The sequence below is a fragment of the Rhipicephalus microplus genome, chromosome X (genome assembly GCF_043290135.1).
Source record: "Rhipicephalus microplus isolate Deutch F79 chromosome X, USDA_Rmic, whole genome shotgun sequence".
Lineage (NCBI taxonomy): Eukaryota > Metazoa > Arthropoda > Arachnida > Ixodida > Ixodidae > Rhipicephalus > Rhipicephalus microplus.
In genome coordinates this window covers 300,659,475-300,677,975 of record NC_134710.1, presented here as the reverse complement: position 1 = coordinate 300,677,975, position 18,501 = coordinate 300,659,475, and the positions used below count along the sequence as shown (strand labels likewise).

Sequence of the window (18,501 nt, the reverse complement as noted above, 5' to 3'; positions counted from 1 at the left end):
AAGTGAGATTACAACCCGAGTCCACTTCGTGCCAGCCCAGTATTCTACCGCTGAGCCACGCCGGTGCTTGGGATTCGTTCGCAGACTTGCCTTAGACAGGCTTGATGTTGGGAAAGCAATCGCGCTAATGTGAGAAATAAAGCGTTTTAGAACAGCAAAGGAACAACCAGGCGCCACACAATGCGATTGCCGTAACGAGTGGGTCGTTCAATGCTGTAACCCTTTACAAAAGCTTGTTCTTCATGACCTACTAACTGTGGCACATACCCACTTCAGGCGCAATTCTTCATCGTCGTCAGCCACCGAATGCAACACAAAATTCCTTACAAGTGTTTCGCGTATATACACCAAGCTTCTCCGAAGAATCACGAAGGATATAGCGTAGTTAATGCCGGCCTACTAGGCAGACATTATGAATATTTATAGCGCAGTGGGTACCAAGCAAGTGTGCTTGTAGCATTTACCCAATGAGTGTTTAGAAAAGCCTCCGAAAAGCTGCTCTTCATTCTTTCGCTGTGACTGTACTGTGCCTTCCGTGCAGGCCTGGCGTTTCTTTAATCATCGTAAGCATTGCTGCAGTCATTAATACTATTAATTACCTACTCGAAGGTGGAATCATTCTTCAAAAAAAAAACAAAAAAAACCCGCACCTGCGTGCTGATTGGACAACATCGCGAGTGCACACCGTACGCGAGTTCTGTTAATAATGAGAACCATTTGAACTTGAATACGCAAGGCAAAAGACTTTTTTTGTCCAAAGTTATGTACCAGCGCTAAAGGGTTGCAGTCGACGCCAGAATATGGTAGCCACTCCTGAGTGCACGTTTGATGAAAATGCTAAAATAATAATAAAGATGCACGTGTGGCACTCGCCTCAACATCTCCATGACCTGAAGTGCCAAGCTGATGGCTTCGGCGTGAGCGGCCAGCCTGGTGCCGCACTGGAATCCCAGCAGCAGGGCCTCCACTTTGGCGACATCATTGGAGGGCAGCTGTTTGCACTGGCACTCCAGAATCTCGCGGCACCGGCTCGAGATGCGCTCGACGTCGGCCTTGCTCTCTGCGCGTATACGATCGATGCCTGGAGTGGTGAGGTCTTCCGAAACGGGTCTCATACGTGGCTGACAACTTGGCGCAGATAAAGGAAAACACTCGATAGCACGGCAATAATAGTCTTGCAGGAGTCGTCCTTCTATTAAGGACAACTGTGTGCATCGCATTTAGTTGCGTAACATCATACCGCTTCCCTTCGTGTATATATATATATATATATATATATATATATATATATATATATATATATATATATATATATATATATATATATATACTCCTGCCCAGCAGAAGATATATCGGCGTGTATGGAGACAGTAAATGGTCACTGCAATGAATGAGGCTGCTTCCCACGCCGCCTATGCAATATCCGCGGCAACGGTGTGATTTTTTTATTTTGGGGGATTAGGAAGGGGAGTTTAGAGATCGAGGGGGGCGGAGGGTCTTGTATACCCATTTTTAGTCGTCGTGAAAGTGGGAATCAGTCAGTGAAGTCAGGGAGATTCCGGGGCAAATTGCTCGGTTTATTTGAAATTTCGAAATAATAAGGGGAGCAAAATTGATTGGAATAAGACGATAAGCTTACAGCAGGTTCGAGAAGCGAACCTACTCCTTCCACACTATAAATGTACCCGAGTGACACTTCACAATTACGTTATATGCTTAGGAGGCCATCCTATACTATCCAGTTCCATGAATATCTGAGCTCGGACGTGAGCGTGAGAAGAACACTGACAAAAAACCCCGAATTCGTCGCTGAACATGAGACGGAAGAATAAGGTGAGGGCAGAGGGAGGGGTGTTCTTGTTTTTTTATATGCATTCTGTAGACATAAACCTACAAAAAAAAAACTAATTCAATGCCGGAAAAGTAATGGGAAAGATCACTTGTTATAGTGATCCGAAATGTGCAAATAAAAAGTTCACATGACAAGACAGCTATCTGTCCGCTAGCACTTTGTTACCAAAATTTACACGCAGTTATGCAAAAGCTAAGAGCACAAATCAGTCTGGGAACTGAATAGGTACGAAGAATCGTGTACCTTACGTTATGCGGCACACTCACTTTCCCGTCATATTCCCTGACTGCCGGAGCAAAAACATGTCACAAATAGCGGATATCCCGAAAACAAAGGACTGCCGTTTTTTCTTCTTTTTTTTTGTTAGGGAATCCCTGTTCATACACCGCCTGTCCATAAAAAAACAATGAAGGAAGCTAAGCGAGAATAATACTGAAGGGGGAAAAAACGTAGCAGGACACTTTCATTTTCATGAGTTCAAATGTGGACAACACATCACATATCCTACGGCAAAGCTTTGCGCGGATGGCATATAATATGCACAGATTAAAACAGGACTATTCAAGACTAAATAGAGTACCCACTTTCATCTCGGCTGTCCTCAGTTCGAGGCATATCCGCATATCAGCGTAATTTTGAATCGAACGCGTAGGTCTGAGCCAACATCACATTTAGACACCAGATTCATCGCGATGTGACATAATTATCTCAAGCAATAGCGCATACCACTTGTTATGCTGAAGGATGTGAAGTAGAATTCGAATCCGTGAATACTGTACTTGAGCTGTAGCCTTGATTTTCTATCTTTATAGTTTTAGGAGCTTGCGCGTCAAGCTTCTTATGCTCGCACCTTCTCCGTTGTCGGCAGCGTGTTCACTAGTTTTCACTGCTCCCGCTAGAGGCGCCGCTGTGCTTACTCGCATAGAGTCACTGTACGTGCTACCTTCAGCACTTTTATATAAGTAAATGAAAAAAAAAAAACAGTCCAAAAGAAGCCGAAGCGAATGTGTGACCTACTATAAATATACATATGTACAACTGGTTCAATGAGCTGACGCACGTTTTTTCATTATTACTTAACAAAAACGTAAACATAAAATGAAGGCTTCCAGGCATGACCAGAACAACTAAGTTTGTCTCGTACCTTCATAAAAATATATAGAAAAGACAGCAAAAAATAAATAAAGCAACGCTATATATAAGCGCGAGCACTGTTCCTACGCGGGTGGTGAGTGGCTTTCCCGCAAGACATTTGAACCCAAGATGGCGTATCTTGGCGCAACTCTGCTACCTAAAGGTAGCATATACAGTAACTCGCTGCTGTTCTAGGGTAGCCGCAGGCTCGCAACGCAGTATAGCAGCTCGCGCTCGCCCTTAAGACCTTGCAGTGAGAGCCCAGGAGACCGAAGAGAAGAGGGCTCGCCGTCAAGCAAACCCGTCACGTCCTTGTATGATGGTAGAAAAATGTGTACGGAAGATTCGCGGGTTATCCGACCATTTCCGAGCAAGCTCCGCTAACATCATTCACTTGATGAATATGGCGGTGACTTTTTGACACTCTCGGATTTTGTGGGACGTTGTCAATAGAAGTTTCGCCATTGTGGGCCAAATAACATTCTTTCACGCACTTAATCACCCACTCGCCATATTCTTCTCCTTATTGAGCATCAACAACTGCACACGCAAGAACGAATTCAGCAGTAAATAGCGAGTGACGTGCACTCCAATAGGGCACGCCATTCGCTATCCAGCTCGGACATTAACTTCATGCCGTTCGCGTGCACGTACGAACAGCCATGAGAACCCAGATATGGCTGACGATACGAATACTCGCTATTCAGGCATGCGCATGAGCTAATTCAATCCGATCGTACTGACCTGCCCTGTCTAGCTCCAGCTGCAGGTTGCGGACGCACTCTGTCAAGCCGCTCCACTTCTCGGTAAATTGATCCGTCGCATCCTGCAACACAGAACAGCTCTTGTTTTGTTCCGCAACGCTGCGAGATAACAAAGACGCGCATAAAAGGAGCAAGCAGCACAAGTGCTGCTTGTACAGGATAAGGCACCAGTAGCATAAGACAGGACAGAAGAAATTACAGAGATTTTTCACGTGATAGGGCTAATTTCACAAGACTGACAGTATACGGCCACTTTTCACTAGACAGGATAAAGCGCTAGAAGCACACGTGCTAGTGCCCTATCCTGTCTTCCCTCGCATTTCTTCCCTGTTCTTAGTTGCGTCACAAATAGTGGTTCGCTAAGCTGTGCATCAACTCGACCGACGATAAGCTATGCCAAAGCACAGGTACACTTGCTGATGTTTCGCTGTGGTTCACAGAGGTCATCAGGATATATAGTCGGCTAAAACTTTAAAAATCTCTCGCAATTCCTTATCAAAGGCCGGCGGATGTGCACAAGCCCACAGCAGCTCACTCCAGACTGATGTCACTCACCGGACGGTAGGTGCCCCCGGCTTCGGAGCACATTGTCATGTGAATGAGAATGACTATATTTATTTAGTCGAAGAGGTTATTGGCTGAAGTACTTCGGTCGTATGGGCTCTCCAGACCTCTTATGTTGCATTCGACTGAAGTGGTGTCCTGGCGGTAATGCGTTACAAGTGACACCGTAACTGGTAACACGTTGCCTTTATTGGTAACTTCTAGCGTATAATCGTTGCAATTTGAGAACTATAACGGGTAACGTATTTACGTTACGATTTTGCGGTAACGTGTTGTGTCACGTTATCCTTACTTTTTCATCTACTGGGTGCAGTTTTTCCGGAGCTCGCACCGATGGTTTCTTTTGAACATTCGTCGGGCAGCTGTTAGCCTGCCAGGCATGAACAAAGAATGCGCGTTCGTAATCGCTTTTGTTTGGGTAAATTGCGGGTAGAATTTTTTTCACACACGCCGACTCCCTCTGGGGAAGGTTAGGTCATTTACACACAAAGCTCGAAGAAAGCCGTGAAACCCGCCCTGAGCAACTGTACAGATATGCTATTCCTGGAAATAGATTGTTGCAGGTGGATTTCTCGCACATGGCCTTTCCGAGCCCAAAAGACAGACTGCCGGAAGGGAAAGCGCATGGACCGGTTGACTCCATACCACGGGACGCTTCGTTTGTGTGTGGAAAGGTGGAGGAGGAAGCACATAACTTGTCTGAATTTCCTCAAAAAAGAGTACATTCGCGGAGCACAGCGTGGTGAATGTCCACCTCATCGAATTTGACAAGTGCCGCCTCTATGACTCAGAGACCCATTACTGTAGGGGCTTTTTGTGGAATCTTGGCTCATCCATTGATTGATTGATATGTGGGGTTTAACGTCCCAAAACCACCATATGATTATGAAAGACGCCGTAGTGGAGGGCTCCGGAAATTTCGACCACCTCGGGTTCTTTAACGTGCGCCCAAATCTGAGCACACGGGCCTACAACATTTCCGCCTCCATCGGAAATGCAGCCGCCGCAGCCGGGATTCGATCCCGCGACCTGCGGGTCAGCCTCCGAGTACCTTAGCCACTAGACCACCGCGGCGGGGCTTGGCTCATCCAGGAAAGAGCCGGTGACTTCAACTAAAGCACTGCACGAACCCGGGCCGGCCGCATAGCCACGCCCAAGGGCCGAGTAATGAATTGTTGGATCGGACCCAGTCCGTGCTTGGGACTGAGTAAGGCCCGTATCAGGCCCGGGTCTCATATATATCGGTATGATGGCGGGTAGGCTGTCTTTCTTTGTTGTTTTGTGGCGTTTAACTTCCAGAAGGAACCCAGGTTACGCGAGACGCCGAAGCTCCGGGTACTTTAGAACACCTTGAGTGCATTATCGTGCAATGAAGTTGCACAGTAGAAGACGTCTAGCATTTCACTCCATCTGTATAATTTCAAAAAAATCTTATTGTGTGTGGAAGAGAGAGACAGATACAATAAATTGAAAGAAAAGTAGGGAGGTTAATCAGAATTGCAGCATCCGGCTAGCTACCCTGCTCAAAGGGGAGGGGCAAGAAAAAGAGGAAAAAAAAAGCGAAGAGTAGACGCGTAAAGAAACAAAACAAAAGCGAGGTTGATGATAGCCTATTCAATAGGCCACCACGACGCAAAAAGTTCAATAAGGCCTCGACTGTTTTTTTTTCTTTATGTGAAGGCCGATCGTGTAAGCATTCCAGCATTGACTGTTATGACAAGTGTTTGTCGTTAAGGAGAGCTAACTATAGCGACAGTCTGTGGGCGCTGTAGCGAGGACAGTGACAATGAACGTGCTCTATCGTTTCATCGCTGCCGAAATGATCACAAGCAGTGCTGTCTTCTTAATGTCAGTTTTCACCACAGAGTGAGACGCTCTTGGGTAGTGTGTAAGGAAAGGGCTTGCCAGGCTTTGATGCTGCAGGAACAACGGTAAACTGCCTAGATTAGTTTATATAGTATGTGTTCGTTTTTGTCTAAGGGTATTTGCTGGATTCCGTGCCGACAGGTTGCGCCCTCGCGATCTCCGACGACAGCGCAGCTCTGGGCTACTGAGCTGGCCCTACGCCATCTCCTGACGCCGATCCCCGACGACAGCGTAGCTCTGGCTGACTGGACTCGCCCTACGCCATCTCCTGTCGCTGACAAGAGCTCTCGCCGTCCTCAGACTTCTGCGACCATCTCCATCTTTCCTATCTTCTCCTCACTTCCGTCGTTCGCTGTCCTTCTGCCTCGCTCTTTCCTTCCTCTCTATCTCTTTACCTTTTAATCCTATCCTTTTCATCCCTGCTTTACCCCCCCCCCCCTCGTGAGCTACTGTTGAGGTGTCCTCCCCCTGAGAGGCAGTTACGGGGCTCACTTTTCTCTTTTTTTCATTAAAAATCACTTCCCCCTCCCCCCAGTATGCAACTACCCTCTCATGCCCGCCGCGCCTGCTTCCGCCTGAGCGACTCAATCGACTGGTAAACGCAACTTGTCATTCAATACCAGGAGCTGTTTTGAATGCGAAGCATTTCTTAGCGAACTTCGGTGACTTTGAGCGTATATCTATCTATCTATCTATCTATCTATCTATCTATCTATCTATCTATCTATCTATCTATCTATCTATCTATCTATCTATCTATCTATCTATCTATCTATCTATCTATCTATCTATCTATCTATCTATCTATTCACTTACGCTGTTGTGGTCGCCCCCTTAGCTTGGCGTGAACCAAAATTTGCATGGGAAGGTAAGATAGTTTGACGAATACGACGCGCTGATCAAGACATTACCACTTCCCGCCAGACAGTGGCACATACCCGCCCGTATGCGAGTATTTTCCACGGGTGAATGACGGTATTGTTACGTTTGGCCCGGCAGTTCGTCTGGGCAGACGCCATTGTGCGTAAGCTGGACTGCTAGGATGCTTTCAACCCCATCGGTGCCCAGTCAGCAAGACGTTGTCCTGTAGGGGTTCCAGGTCGTTCTCTGTGGCCGGGTCTCAACGAAGGCTTCGCTAGACAACCCTTTTGTTGAACGGGCTCGAACAGCATGGGACGGCGCCACTGTGGCTGTTCTCACGAAGTCAACCTCTCGACTGGACTGTCGTCGTCGACACGAAATCGTCACAAAAGCACCGACGTAATGCTGCATTACGAACCCTTCTGTCCTTAGGAAATCCTCCATTGACCTACGCGAATTAGTACATTGCACTTTCATCTTTCTTTTTCCCGCTTAGAACTTTCATCGCGCATATCTGCTGCTGAACAAGATCAAGGCATCCGTTCGTGTAGATGAATCCGAATCCGGCTCCCTCTCGATGATAGTCCCCACGCAGTGACTAAATTTTCAGTATTTCGTTCACGCACACGTAACGTGCGGCTATGTTTATGACAAAAGAAACAGCAACACGCGAACGGGGAGGCGCAATCGAAAAACGCGCCACCGCGTGAGTACGTCACTGTGCACGCGTGAGAACTGAGCGCAAACATCAGCATTTGTTGGTTTGGCAGCGTTCATGCATCGCTAGCGTATGTATGGATTTGATGAACCATTGAAGTTACCTCTGCAACGATAATCACTCTACGGTCGTGACAGCTTTTTTTTCAGCCGCTGGTGAAGTAGTGCGCTTCCACTGATTCGAAAGCCTTCAATTCGCCAAAGTTACAAAATTGGTGCTGCAAACGAAACAATCCACGATGTCGCCGTGCGACACCTCTGCGATGGCTTAGTTATTTGAAGTAGTGTCCGTTCCAGTTCGAAGTGTGTACGGATCCATTCTGGCGCACAAGGGCACCTTCTACTCGCAGCGAGAACGTGCTTCTTTTAACAACTCTCACTAGTACACCGCATGTCATTATCATCATCATCATCATCATCATCATCATCATCATCAGCCTGACTACGTCTACTGCAGGACAAAGGCCTCTCCCATGTTCCGCCAGTTAACCCGGTTCTTGCTGCTGCCAATTTATACTCGCAAACTTCTTAATCTCATCTGCCCACCTAACGTTTTGTCTCCCCCTAACCCACTTGCCTTCTCTGGGAGTCCAGTTAGTTACTCTTGATGACCAGCGGTTATCCTGTCTACGCGCTACATGCCCGGCCCATGTCCATTTCCTTTTCTTGATTTAAACTACGACATCCTTAACTCCCGTTTGTTCAATAATCCCCTCCGATCTCTTCTTGTCTCGTAAGGTGACACCTACCATTTTTCTTTCCATTGCTTGCAGCGTCGTCCTCAATTTAAGCTGAACCCTCTTTGTGAGTCTCCAGGTTTCTGCTCCGTAGATAAGTACCGACAAGATACAGCTGTTATATACCTTCCTCTTGAGGGATAGTGGCAATCTATCTGTCATAATTTGAGAGTGCTTGCCAAATGTGCTCCACCTCATTCTTTTTCTTCTAGTTACTTCAATCTCGTGGTTCAGCTCTGCGGTTATTACCTGCCCTAAGTAAACATAGTCTTTTACAACTTAATGCGGCGGCTGCATTTCGGATGAAGGCGGTAATGTTGCAGGCCCGTGTGCTCAGATATGGGTGCACGTTAAAGAACCCCAGGTGGTCGAAATTTCCGAAGCCCCCTCTCCCCCCCCCCCCCCTACGGCACCTCTCATAATCATATGGTGGTTTCGGGACGTTAAACCCCAAATATCCATCAATCTACATATTTGCGTATTTGTTTCACTAGTACAAGCACGCTGTCACAATAAGCCTTTTCCAGGTTAGCAGATTGCGCATGCGCCCAATTTTCGGTGCAAGAATGGGACAACAGGTGCGGATCAAGCGGCATCTGATGCCATAAACGTGTGAATCTCCCCCCTCCCCCAAAAAAGAGGGAAAGAAAAGGCACCAATGCAGCCCTCCGCGATTATATCTACCGGAGCACTGCGGGCAATTTCGGAGGCCCATTAAGGACCACTAGTTTCAATTTCGACAATCTCCACTGGAGGAGCTTTTCACACCCGGAAAGAGCCGACTACTGTGAACTTCTTATTGACAGTTCACTGATGTATTCTTTGCTGACAGTGGGGATGATTGAATCTGATATTGAGTATCATGTCACATTGAGAAAAAAGGCTTCACCATGTGCTACAGTCAGAAATATCACATGTAACTTACAGGCATTTTTAAGCTACTATAACATAATTGACACGGTCTGTTTCATTAAAATCTGTAATAATAAGTCTCATTAATTGAGCATATTGGGTATAATCTTTGTTTGGGTTAGATGTTTTATGAAAGAACTAAGTTTGAGATAAAAATATTGGTTTTGGTTTCTGCAACAAAAAGCCCATTTATTAAAAATTATCATTGCAGAGTAACGGGAGTGGTAATATCCATTACTTTTTTGCAGTAATGGTAACAATAACGCGTTACCTTTTTGGGAGGTAACATAGGGCGGTGACGCGTTCCTTTTTTTTTGTCAGTTTATACCGATCGAGTAGCCTATTAGTTACTTTTTTTTGCGGGAACGCATACAACACTGGGTGTCAAGCAAGCAAACATGGTTTCATGTCCCAGTAGGCAGAGAACTCAGTGTCACTTGACTCGCAAAGAACTCGGTGACACCGAGGCAAGAATGAATTTTCTTGGCGACGATGAACGTTCAAGGACGCATGCACAAATGAATACGTGACCCTGCTCTATTTGGTCACATTTAACTTTATCGATGTGCTTTAGATCACCACTGAAAGTCCCTTACTAGAGTTTGCACCATGAGGAGCTACATTGTACAGTCGCGACTTGACACATATACCAAGCTGTTCTAGTAATTGGATTTGCCACCTTCGCTTATAATATGGCCAGCATTAGGATTGCCAAAATCTACTCTTAGAAAAAGAAACACGAAATGGATGAGCAGAAGGCTGGGATTGTGGGTTTCGTGTGAGTCACGTTGACAGCCACAGAAAGTCTTTGTATAAGTTAAACGTACTGTATACGTGTATTGAGGTTTTTCCACTCCCTGCTAGAAATATGCGAAATAATTAGGCACGAAAGAAAACAGACAGCCTGTCTTGTCGATGCGTGTTGTTCTGCCTTAATTATTTTTTTTCAATTTCCCGCCATAATATGTCTCAGCAACTCTCAAGCGAAGCTCTTCTGCAATTGGCCTGAAGTCTTGGTAACTGAAAAATCAGGACACAAAATTTTCTTGCGTTAGGATTGTTTCTAAGAACAAATTAACATGTAAGCACGCTGCGTGTATTCTTTATGAAGATGACTGGTCTAGCTGTGCATGGCATGAAGTGCGTACAAAAGATAAACACTGTGAGTTTAGGCCCCAGAGCTTCTAATGAGTAGTCAGTGCAAGCGAATCACTGACAACTTATAACACGTGCGCCATGTAAAGCCTGAAGCACTCTGCGCTTACAGAAGTGGGCTTTACAAAGTCGATAGCACCACGTATTCTCACAGACGATAAGATCACGTGGTTTCAGGGCGTTATTGTTCGAGTTCATACCATACTTAATAAATGCAGTAGCGCTTCCTAGCAAGTACAAATTCGTGAACCGGTAAATATACTCTTGAGTGGCGACACACATGCATGCACGTACTCACAAAGTGCCAGACTATTCACGCGTTACCATCATAACGCTCGAAGCCATTCGTAAACGGAGCGCGTCAACTAATCAATAGGTCGTACCTCCTGACAGAAGACACAGTTGCAGGTGAAGTAGTACTGCCTCTGCAGCGCCGCTATCCTGTCCTCTTTGAGAAGAAGCCTGTCCACGTAGCAGATGTATATCTGTTTTGTAGGATGCGGGGAAAAGGGCCGTCACAAACGTCAATCTCTCACAGAAAAATGAACGCGCAGAACGAGCAAGTTATATCCCATTCGAATACGCATGCAAGTGTGCGCCCTACCTCTCGCACGCTGTTCACGCTAAGGCTTCTGGTTGCCCTGATCGTGAGACGCGTTCCTTGGAACACGTAGGCCGCATCCGGGTCGCAGGAATGATCAAATATGGATGCCCTGTGTTCGAAGAAACGAAAGTTCCTATTCAGAATGCCCAACGTCAGCCAGCTGCAATTGCATTCACTAGTTAGCCGAACAAAACTAGATGTCGCGTGCGCTTGTTTAATTTTGCGCACGTGTCTGCACACACGTAGAAGATGCTGACATGAGGTACACCGTGATAAGCTATAGCGAGTTGAAGGCGCCCGACCACCAGCCGGCAATGTGCGCGTTACTGTACCTGTCATATGTGGATCAATGTTGTTATCGACCTTATTTGTGTGTCCTTTGCACGCGGAAGACCTTTCTCAGCGATCTCCTATCGTGCAGAAACGGTACCTACGCTAAACAGAGTTAGCTGTCTACAAAACGGGACACGCCTTGTAGCCTTCGTTCGCATGCTTTCTTGCGTTTTCCTCTCTTTTTTTTGAGGTCAAGGAAGAAGTACGTTGCTCTGGAGCATGCTTAGCACGCCCCTCCTATCCAAGTCATCTGAGAGGGGGAGGAATGTTCTGCCACGAACCTCTCTCCCCCTCCCCAGCTCTGAAGGGGAACTCAGTGCACGCCTCTGCATACTAACAATATAAACCTGCGTATTACGAGCATTTCTCATCCCCACAGATGATGGGGTGACTTACAAATATAAATATAATACAAAGTAGGGCAGCCTGCAAGCTCATAAAACACGAAACTGATGCTAGATGTCGCAGTGAGTGCGATCAAGACGTTTTCTTATAAATTCCACATAAAGGTTTGTGTGCAGACTATAGACGTTTTCTCGCCGTGCAGTTATAGAATGTAGGGCGGATATTAAACCCTCTTATCAAAGACTCGACGTACAGGTTGTTGTGTAGCCACGAATCAGTGAATCAATTCGATTTAGTATATCATATAGCTAAGGAGTTACTCGGCTGCTGACCCGCAGGTCGCGGGATCAAATCTCGGCTGTGGCGGCTGCATTTCCGATGGAGGCGGAAATGTTGTAGGTCCGTGTACTCAGATTTGGGTGCACGTTAAAGAACCCCAGGTGGTCAAAATTTCCGGAGCCCTCCACTACGGCATCTCTCATAATCAAAATAGTGGTTTTGGGACGTTAAACCCCATAAATCAGCTAAGGAGTTAGCCGCTTGCTTGCTTATCAGAACGCATACTTGTTATCATTATCAGTAGCAGCAGTCTATTGTATTCTTGATGATTGACATGTTGACTTTAACGTCCCAAAACCACCATATGATTATGAGAGACGCCGTAGTGGAGGGCTCCGGAAATATCGACCACCTGGGGTTCCTTAACGTGCACCCAAATCTGAGCACACGGGCCTACAGCATTTTCGCCTCCATCGAAAATGCAGCCGCCTCAGCCGGTATTCGATCCCACGACTTGCGGGTCAGCAGCCGAGTACCTTAGCCACTAGACCACCGTGATGGGGCCGTCTATGGTATCCTGTCACTCTGATAAGTTTCCACTATCAGTCATATACGCAATACACGACCTGTCCACCTTCGCCTTTTCTCAACTATACAATATTACCATCTGGCCACATGGTTGTGAAATATTGACACCTACCTTTTACGTTAAGCATCTCATCTTTCATCTTATTGTTCGTTGCTTGGCTCTCGAATTGCTGGCAAGATTTCTGATGTTTTATACTTCAGTCCAATGAGTTACTGATAGAGTGTGCACGTTGCTTATACAATTTCGTTTTCAATGCTAATGGCGAACTACCAGTGTCTCATAAGTGGGATCTAGCCCATTTTCACTTTGTCAGAAAATTCCATCATGAATTTAGTATACTGTGAACATTATTTCACCTATATGAATATACTCAGTTTTCTCGATTATCTAGTGTCGTCTCAAGACAATCGTGGTGACTTTTTCAAGTGTGAGAGAGTAACATACTAATATGAAGAAAATCATTTTTCTCGCTATAGCGACTCTTTTAAAACGTTGTTTAGAAACGCGGACGCAAACGTGGATGCTGAGAACAACTTCGAGATTGTGCTCACAGGGTTAATTATCTTTAGCAACGATTCGAGCGAGCCACTCTTGAATGACCTATATATGAAAGGGGTCAAGCCTTCTGCTCGACTCTCCCAACACAAAGGTAAAAAGAAATGTACGCAAGGACATTCGCGAGCAAACACTCCAATCATTCGATATTCTCGAATTCCTCGAATCGTTGCACACGATCTCAAAAATGTTCTCGATACTCACGTTTCCGTCCGCTTTTGTATAACACTAAGAACAAAAAAAAAAGAGAATGACCTTAATTTTTAGGTCTGGCGGTTCCATGCCGCCACTTTTTCATAGGGTGAGTGCCCTCCCAAGCGGCTGCAACTTCATTCTGCCGAGCACCAGGACGGAAGTGCGCTTGCACCTGTTTAATGAGTAGGAACCTGGCGGCTGCAATTCTCTGCCTCCCACAGCAGCGGTGGACGCTCAGCTATTTCACCAAGGCTGTGGTGGGTTAAGGTACGCCCAGGGGCCTTCGCAGAACCTTATGAGGCCACCTTTCGAGATGAGCACCCAGAAACGACCGAGTGCCAGATTGGTGAACTCCTCTACCCATTTGGAAAAACCGGTGGGTTCCCTTTTTTTTTCGAATTTATTTTTATCTCTCTATTTCTATCTTCTTTCCGACCCTTTTCCCCACCCCCGTACAGGGTAACAAACCAGTTCGTCTAGGTTAACCTCCCTGTCTCTTCCTTTTATTTATTTCTCTCTCCCGGTCAGCACTGGGAATCGAACCCGGCACCTCCCACATTGGTAGCGTGCGGTCTCACCATGTAGTTGCCACTGCGGTAGTGTTTTTGTGTTAAATCACTAGAAGCGAAACCCATTTTTTTCTTATTAATAAAAGACTCTTTCACAGTCCACAAATCACCATGCTTGCCGTGGCACAATGCTCGATAAGCAAAAAAAAAAAACGCGCAAAAAGAAAAAGCGGTTGGCGACACCAACTTGAAATTTACGCACAAAACACCGTGATGTGGTCGATTTTGACGGAGTCTACTAGGTAAGTATTTCCTAATGGGTAAGGATGGAGTGTATTGACATCTGAGGGGGCCACTGATTTAACACACACAGCTTCAGGTAATTTAGTTTAGCCAATATATGGACAATATGCGAAAAATACTCCTAAATTCATGATGTAACGCGCGGATATTTTGCGACGAATTTTAAAAATGAAGCGTTAACTTTACTTTTTTTCTATATTAAAAACCTTTATGGTGGTGAAATTGACGGCATAGATATTTTAAAGTACAATTTATCAATATAAGGTGATCAATTGTTTCACTTTAGTGTCCCTTAAAAAGTTAGTTACGTTTCCACTGTCAGATTCACGGATGATGATATTGGTCCCTGCCTAACAAGCGTGAAAGCAGTGGCTTGTGTCACAATTGGTAAGGCGTGAGCAGAGTTTACTGATCATTACCAGTAGGCGTGACAGGTAAGCGTGGGAAACTGTCGCGTCTATAGAGTCTTGACTAACTGCGCAAAAAAAAGGGGGGGGGGGACTACAAACACACCCGTACAAAAGCGTGAGTTTTTTTTAAAGGTGTACCGCTAAAACTCACCCGATGTACAGGCCTTGACCGACGGGCTTTAAGTCGCTGTCCGTTATGCAGAACCTGTTGATTACCATCTGAAAAGAAAACGCGAACACATAGCGAGCCCTCCGCGGTGACTCCCGAAAGGACACGATCAAGTGCAACTATACCTTGCCGAATATTTCCAGCCCGTCGAGCAAGGAAGGCACGTTTTCCTCCCCTAAAATGTACTTGACGGTGGCCCAGCTGGCATGGAACTTTGGCAGCATTACCGCGTCGTTCATTATGTCATTCGAGTCTGCGAGGTTTGAGAGAAGGTTACAGAGAAGTGCTTCAACTTTCTGTGGCCCCTCTGTCTCGTGCAATGCAATCACTGGCATGAGCCTTCGACGTGCATGACTTAATACTATGCATATAGTATTAATGACAGCTCGAGTGCGAGTGTGCTTATAGTCTACCTCATGCGCCAATTCATCTGACGTGTAAACGAAGTTTTAGAGAACAGTTAACCCTTGCTCTTCACATATATTCTCATTCTGTCCAAGTCGCACTGCTCTTGGTCTCCACTTGCTCTGCCAGCTAAGGGTAAGCTGCCCAAGGAGAGGTTTTGGGGATTTTGTAAAGCAGATAGTTGTTATAATATCTCAGGTTTTACGTCCCAAAAGCACGATATGATTATGAGAGACGCTGTATGCGCCGGAAACTTCGACCGTCTGGTGTTCTTAGCGTGCCCTTACATTGCACAGTACACGGTCCTCTACCATTTCACCTCCAAATAAATCTGACATCTGCTGCTGCAATCGAACCCGCGACCTACACGTCAGCAGCCGAGCGCTGTAACCGCTACACTACCGCGGTGGGCTAAAGTAGAGGATTACCGCTATAAGAAATAACAAAGCCGTTATTGCATCCTATACTTATTTGACTCAGTAGTCCTAAATAATGCCAGTTTCGCGAAAAACGACAAGTAGCTATTAGGATGTAATTTTTTTTATCGCGTTACTCAGGCGAACGGACGTCGGAATGACTTGAAACTTTCAAAATTGAAACAGCCAATAACTTTAAGGCAATATTAGTAAAGATAAAAGTTAATCTATCATATTATATATAGGAACCAATAAACTTATCACCAATTTCGTGTTCACTAATTGCTTTCCAGTTATACACCGAAATTAGTTGACATGGCCTACAAAAGGGTGAGGAATTGAGCAGAAAACGATAAAAGCCTTCATAAAGACTCTCTGATGGATGAAATACAAAGTGTGATGGCAAGAAATCTGGCCGTGTAGAACTGCATACTGTAAACGCGAGAAGATACACTGACCAATATGAACATATTGTTTACCGACTTTCCCGCTCCCCATACGGGAGCCTTGCTCACAACGAAAGTCTATTGAAATTTTATTGTGACAAGGCTCCGCTACAGGTAGCCGAAACGTAAGAAAACAATTTGGGCTTTTAGGAGCGAAGAACCTTCAGAGTGAGGCTTTTCCGGTGTCCCTTGCCACGGCTACAGTATATGGGGCAACGCTCGTGTGACGTACGGTATATCCGAGACACACACAAAAATGTTTAGCAATGAACGACTACCGATAATAATTGTGACAGAACAAGATATAACACCTGCAAGTATGAATCATTCGTACTAGTTAGTGACTTCAACGTAGACATTATTGACCTTAGCCTCGCCTACTCATAATTCACTCATACTTGGATATTTTGGTCGGTGCACCTTCTCACGTTTACACCCCGGGGCATGTAAGACCCCTCCCACCTGTTTAAGCTACACATTAAAGAAATGGGAATGGATGTGGAAAGGTGGGGCTGATTGTTGCGCCCGTATACACTCAGGTCATTTGATTTCCATGGCTCCGTGCAGCAGTGATGTTCCGTGCAGGTAAATTTTCCCCTCTTTCGGGGAATTTTCGCGCTCTCCTTTGGAGCCAAAGAGAAAAAGGGAATCTTCGTGATATTGCAGGAAATTTCAGGAATGCTTAAATTCTCCTATGACAACCGATAATCAGCGGTCACAGTGCGCCTTCGTCTGTTCTAATTATTTTTTTTGGCGCATGCACAACGCAAGCATTACCCTTGAGATTTGTTTCTCATACTTACGCGCAGCGATTTCTAGTTTACTACTGGTGTTAGACTTGCAGTCCACAATATGCAGTGTACTAATAGTATATGAATCAATGAAGTCATGCTTTTGTTGAGCGGCAGTGGAGGGGCCAGTCATGATTTCAAAAGTCGCCAGTGCGTCAGACACGTGTAATTAGAGTAATATGCGTGCGTGGATGTGGGGCTTAAATTAGTACTGCATCGTACAGGGAAATATGCTGGGAATTTCACGAACATTATCAGAGAAACATCTCCGAATCAGGGAATTTCCATGTCTCTGAATGGGGATTTTTCGGCGTAGTACGAAGCATCACTGCCGAGCCAGGGCGGAGGGACAGGAATCGGTTCATGCAGTACCATTCGCCGTGCGGCGCGTTCGTTACGTACGCGACTCCATCTGTTCGAGGGTCCGCATGTCACCCTGCACCATCTCCTTGCAGTCCTTCATCCGTTCTTTCTGCGGGAAAGAGGCGAAGCGGCGAAGAGACGAGAATGTTTTGTGAAACTATAATCACTTATACGTCTGGTCTGGTACAGTCACCCCTGTGCCTTCACTGCAACGAGAGTGAGTCTCGCATCATTTCCTTTTAACATGCAGGTTATTTGCAAATAAACCTCTCCGTAGGAAGGCCTTATATTTATTCCTTTCGGTACTTCTTTTCTTTGGGGTAATAGAAGTGGCCTTTAGCCACAGGAACGTTTTTCAAGCCGCATGCGATTTTCTATACGTGAAACAAAACGAACAGAATGTTAAGTTTGGGTATAATTTCACTTTATTTTCAAGCCCATTAGCTCGTTGAGTTTTTTCCTTTATTTTATTTATTATATACCTTTGATACTTGTTTTAAAGATATGCTCTGTTTTAAAACAACTATTTCTAAACGTACTCGGCTCGTAAACAATGTAGTAACTCCAAAATAAGGTACTGTTCGTTTGATATAGCCTATATACTAAGGTGGGTTGTGCCCCGACACTAAGGACCGACTGACCGACAAACAAACAAACACACAAACAAAAAACAAACAAACCATTTGGCTGGACTTTAAACATCGGAACTGGCTTGAGCACTCGAGTGATGCAGTGCTTTTCATCGCTTGAGTAGATCAAGAAGTTTACAACGAAGAATCGTGTTTCTTTTGCTACTTTCGCGAATAGTCCTTTATTCATGCATGTATCATAGACTACATTCATTCTTAGACGAAAGCTGCCGCAACGACACAATGCACCAGGAAAAAATGCCTGTGTAGACGGCAGCTTTTTCATAAAAAAAAACAAACTTGCGTGACAACAGACGTGTAAGTTCTTTTAACAGAATTTCGCTTGATATTATTACTGTGAAAACTCAGCTGGGTAAAGGTTGCGTAAATGAATTGAGTAAGTGACCACGCTTATCGTGAAAAGTAGCGCAACTTGGAAATAGGAGGAAAAAAAAAACAGTTGACGTAAGAATGGATTTCTCAGCGCAATGTCGTGGAATTGCATCTTGGTATAGCGGTGGCCTGATCCTCACGAAGATCGAAGTCGGAAACACCAGTACACTAACGTTTAGGCGCGAGCCGAAACTCCTGAGGAACC

At 45.4% G+C, this 18,501-nt stretch overlaps 1 protein-coding gene across 1 annotated transcript in view; it reads right to left on the bottom strand.

The window, feature by feature from the left end:
* Window positions 1–18,501, bottom strand: part of LOC119162114 (histone-lysine N-methyltransferase SMYD3) — a 56,484-nt gene that overhangs the window by 13,225 nt on the left and 24,758 nt on the right. The window contains exons 4-10 of the mRNA XM_075879435.1: window positions 17,314–17,383; window positions 14,979–15,106; window positions 14,836–14,903; window positions 11,167–11,275; window positions 10,946–11,047; window positions 3,731–3,812; window positions 874–1,060 (exon numbers count right to left, since the gene is read on the bottom strand). Coding sequence (XP_075735550.1) covers window positions 874–1,060; window positions 3,731–3,812; window positions 10,946–11,047; window positions 11,167–11,275; window positions 14,836–14,903; window positions 14,979–15,106; window positions 17,314–17,383 — 746 coding nt within the window. The remainder of the gene's footprint in view (window positions 1–873; window positions 1,061–3,730; window positions 3,813–10,945; window positions 11,048–11,166; window positions 11,276–14,835; window positions 14,904–14,978; window positions 15,107–17,313; window positions 17,384–18,501) is intronic.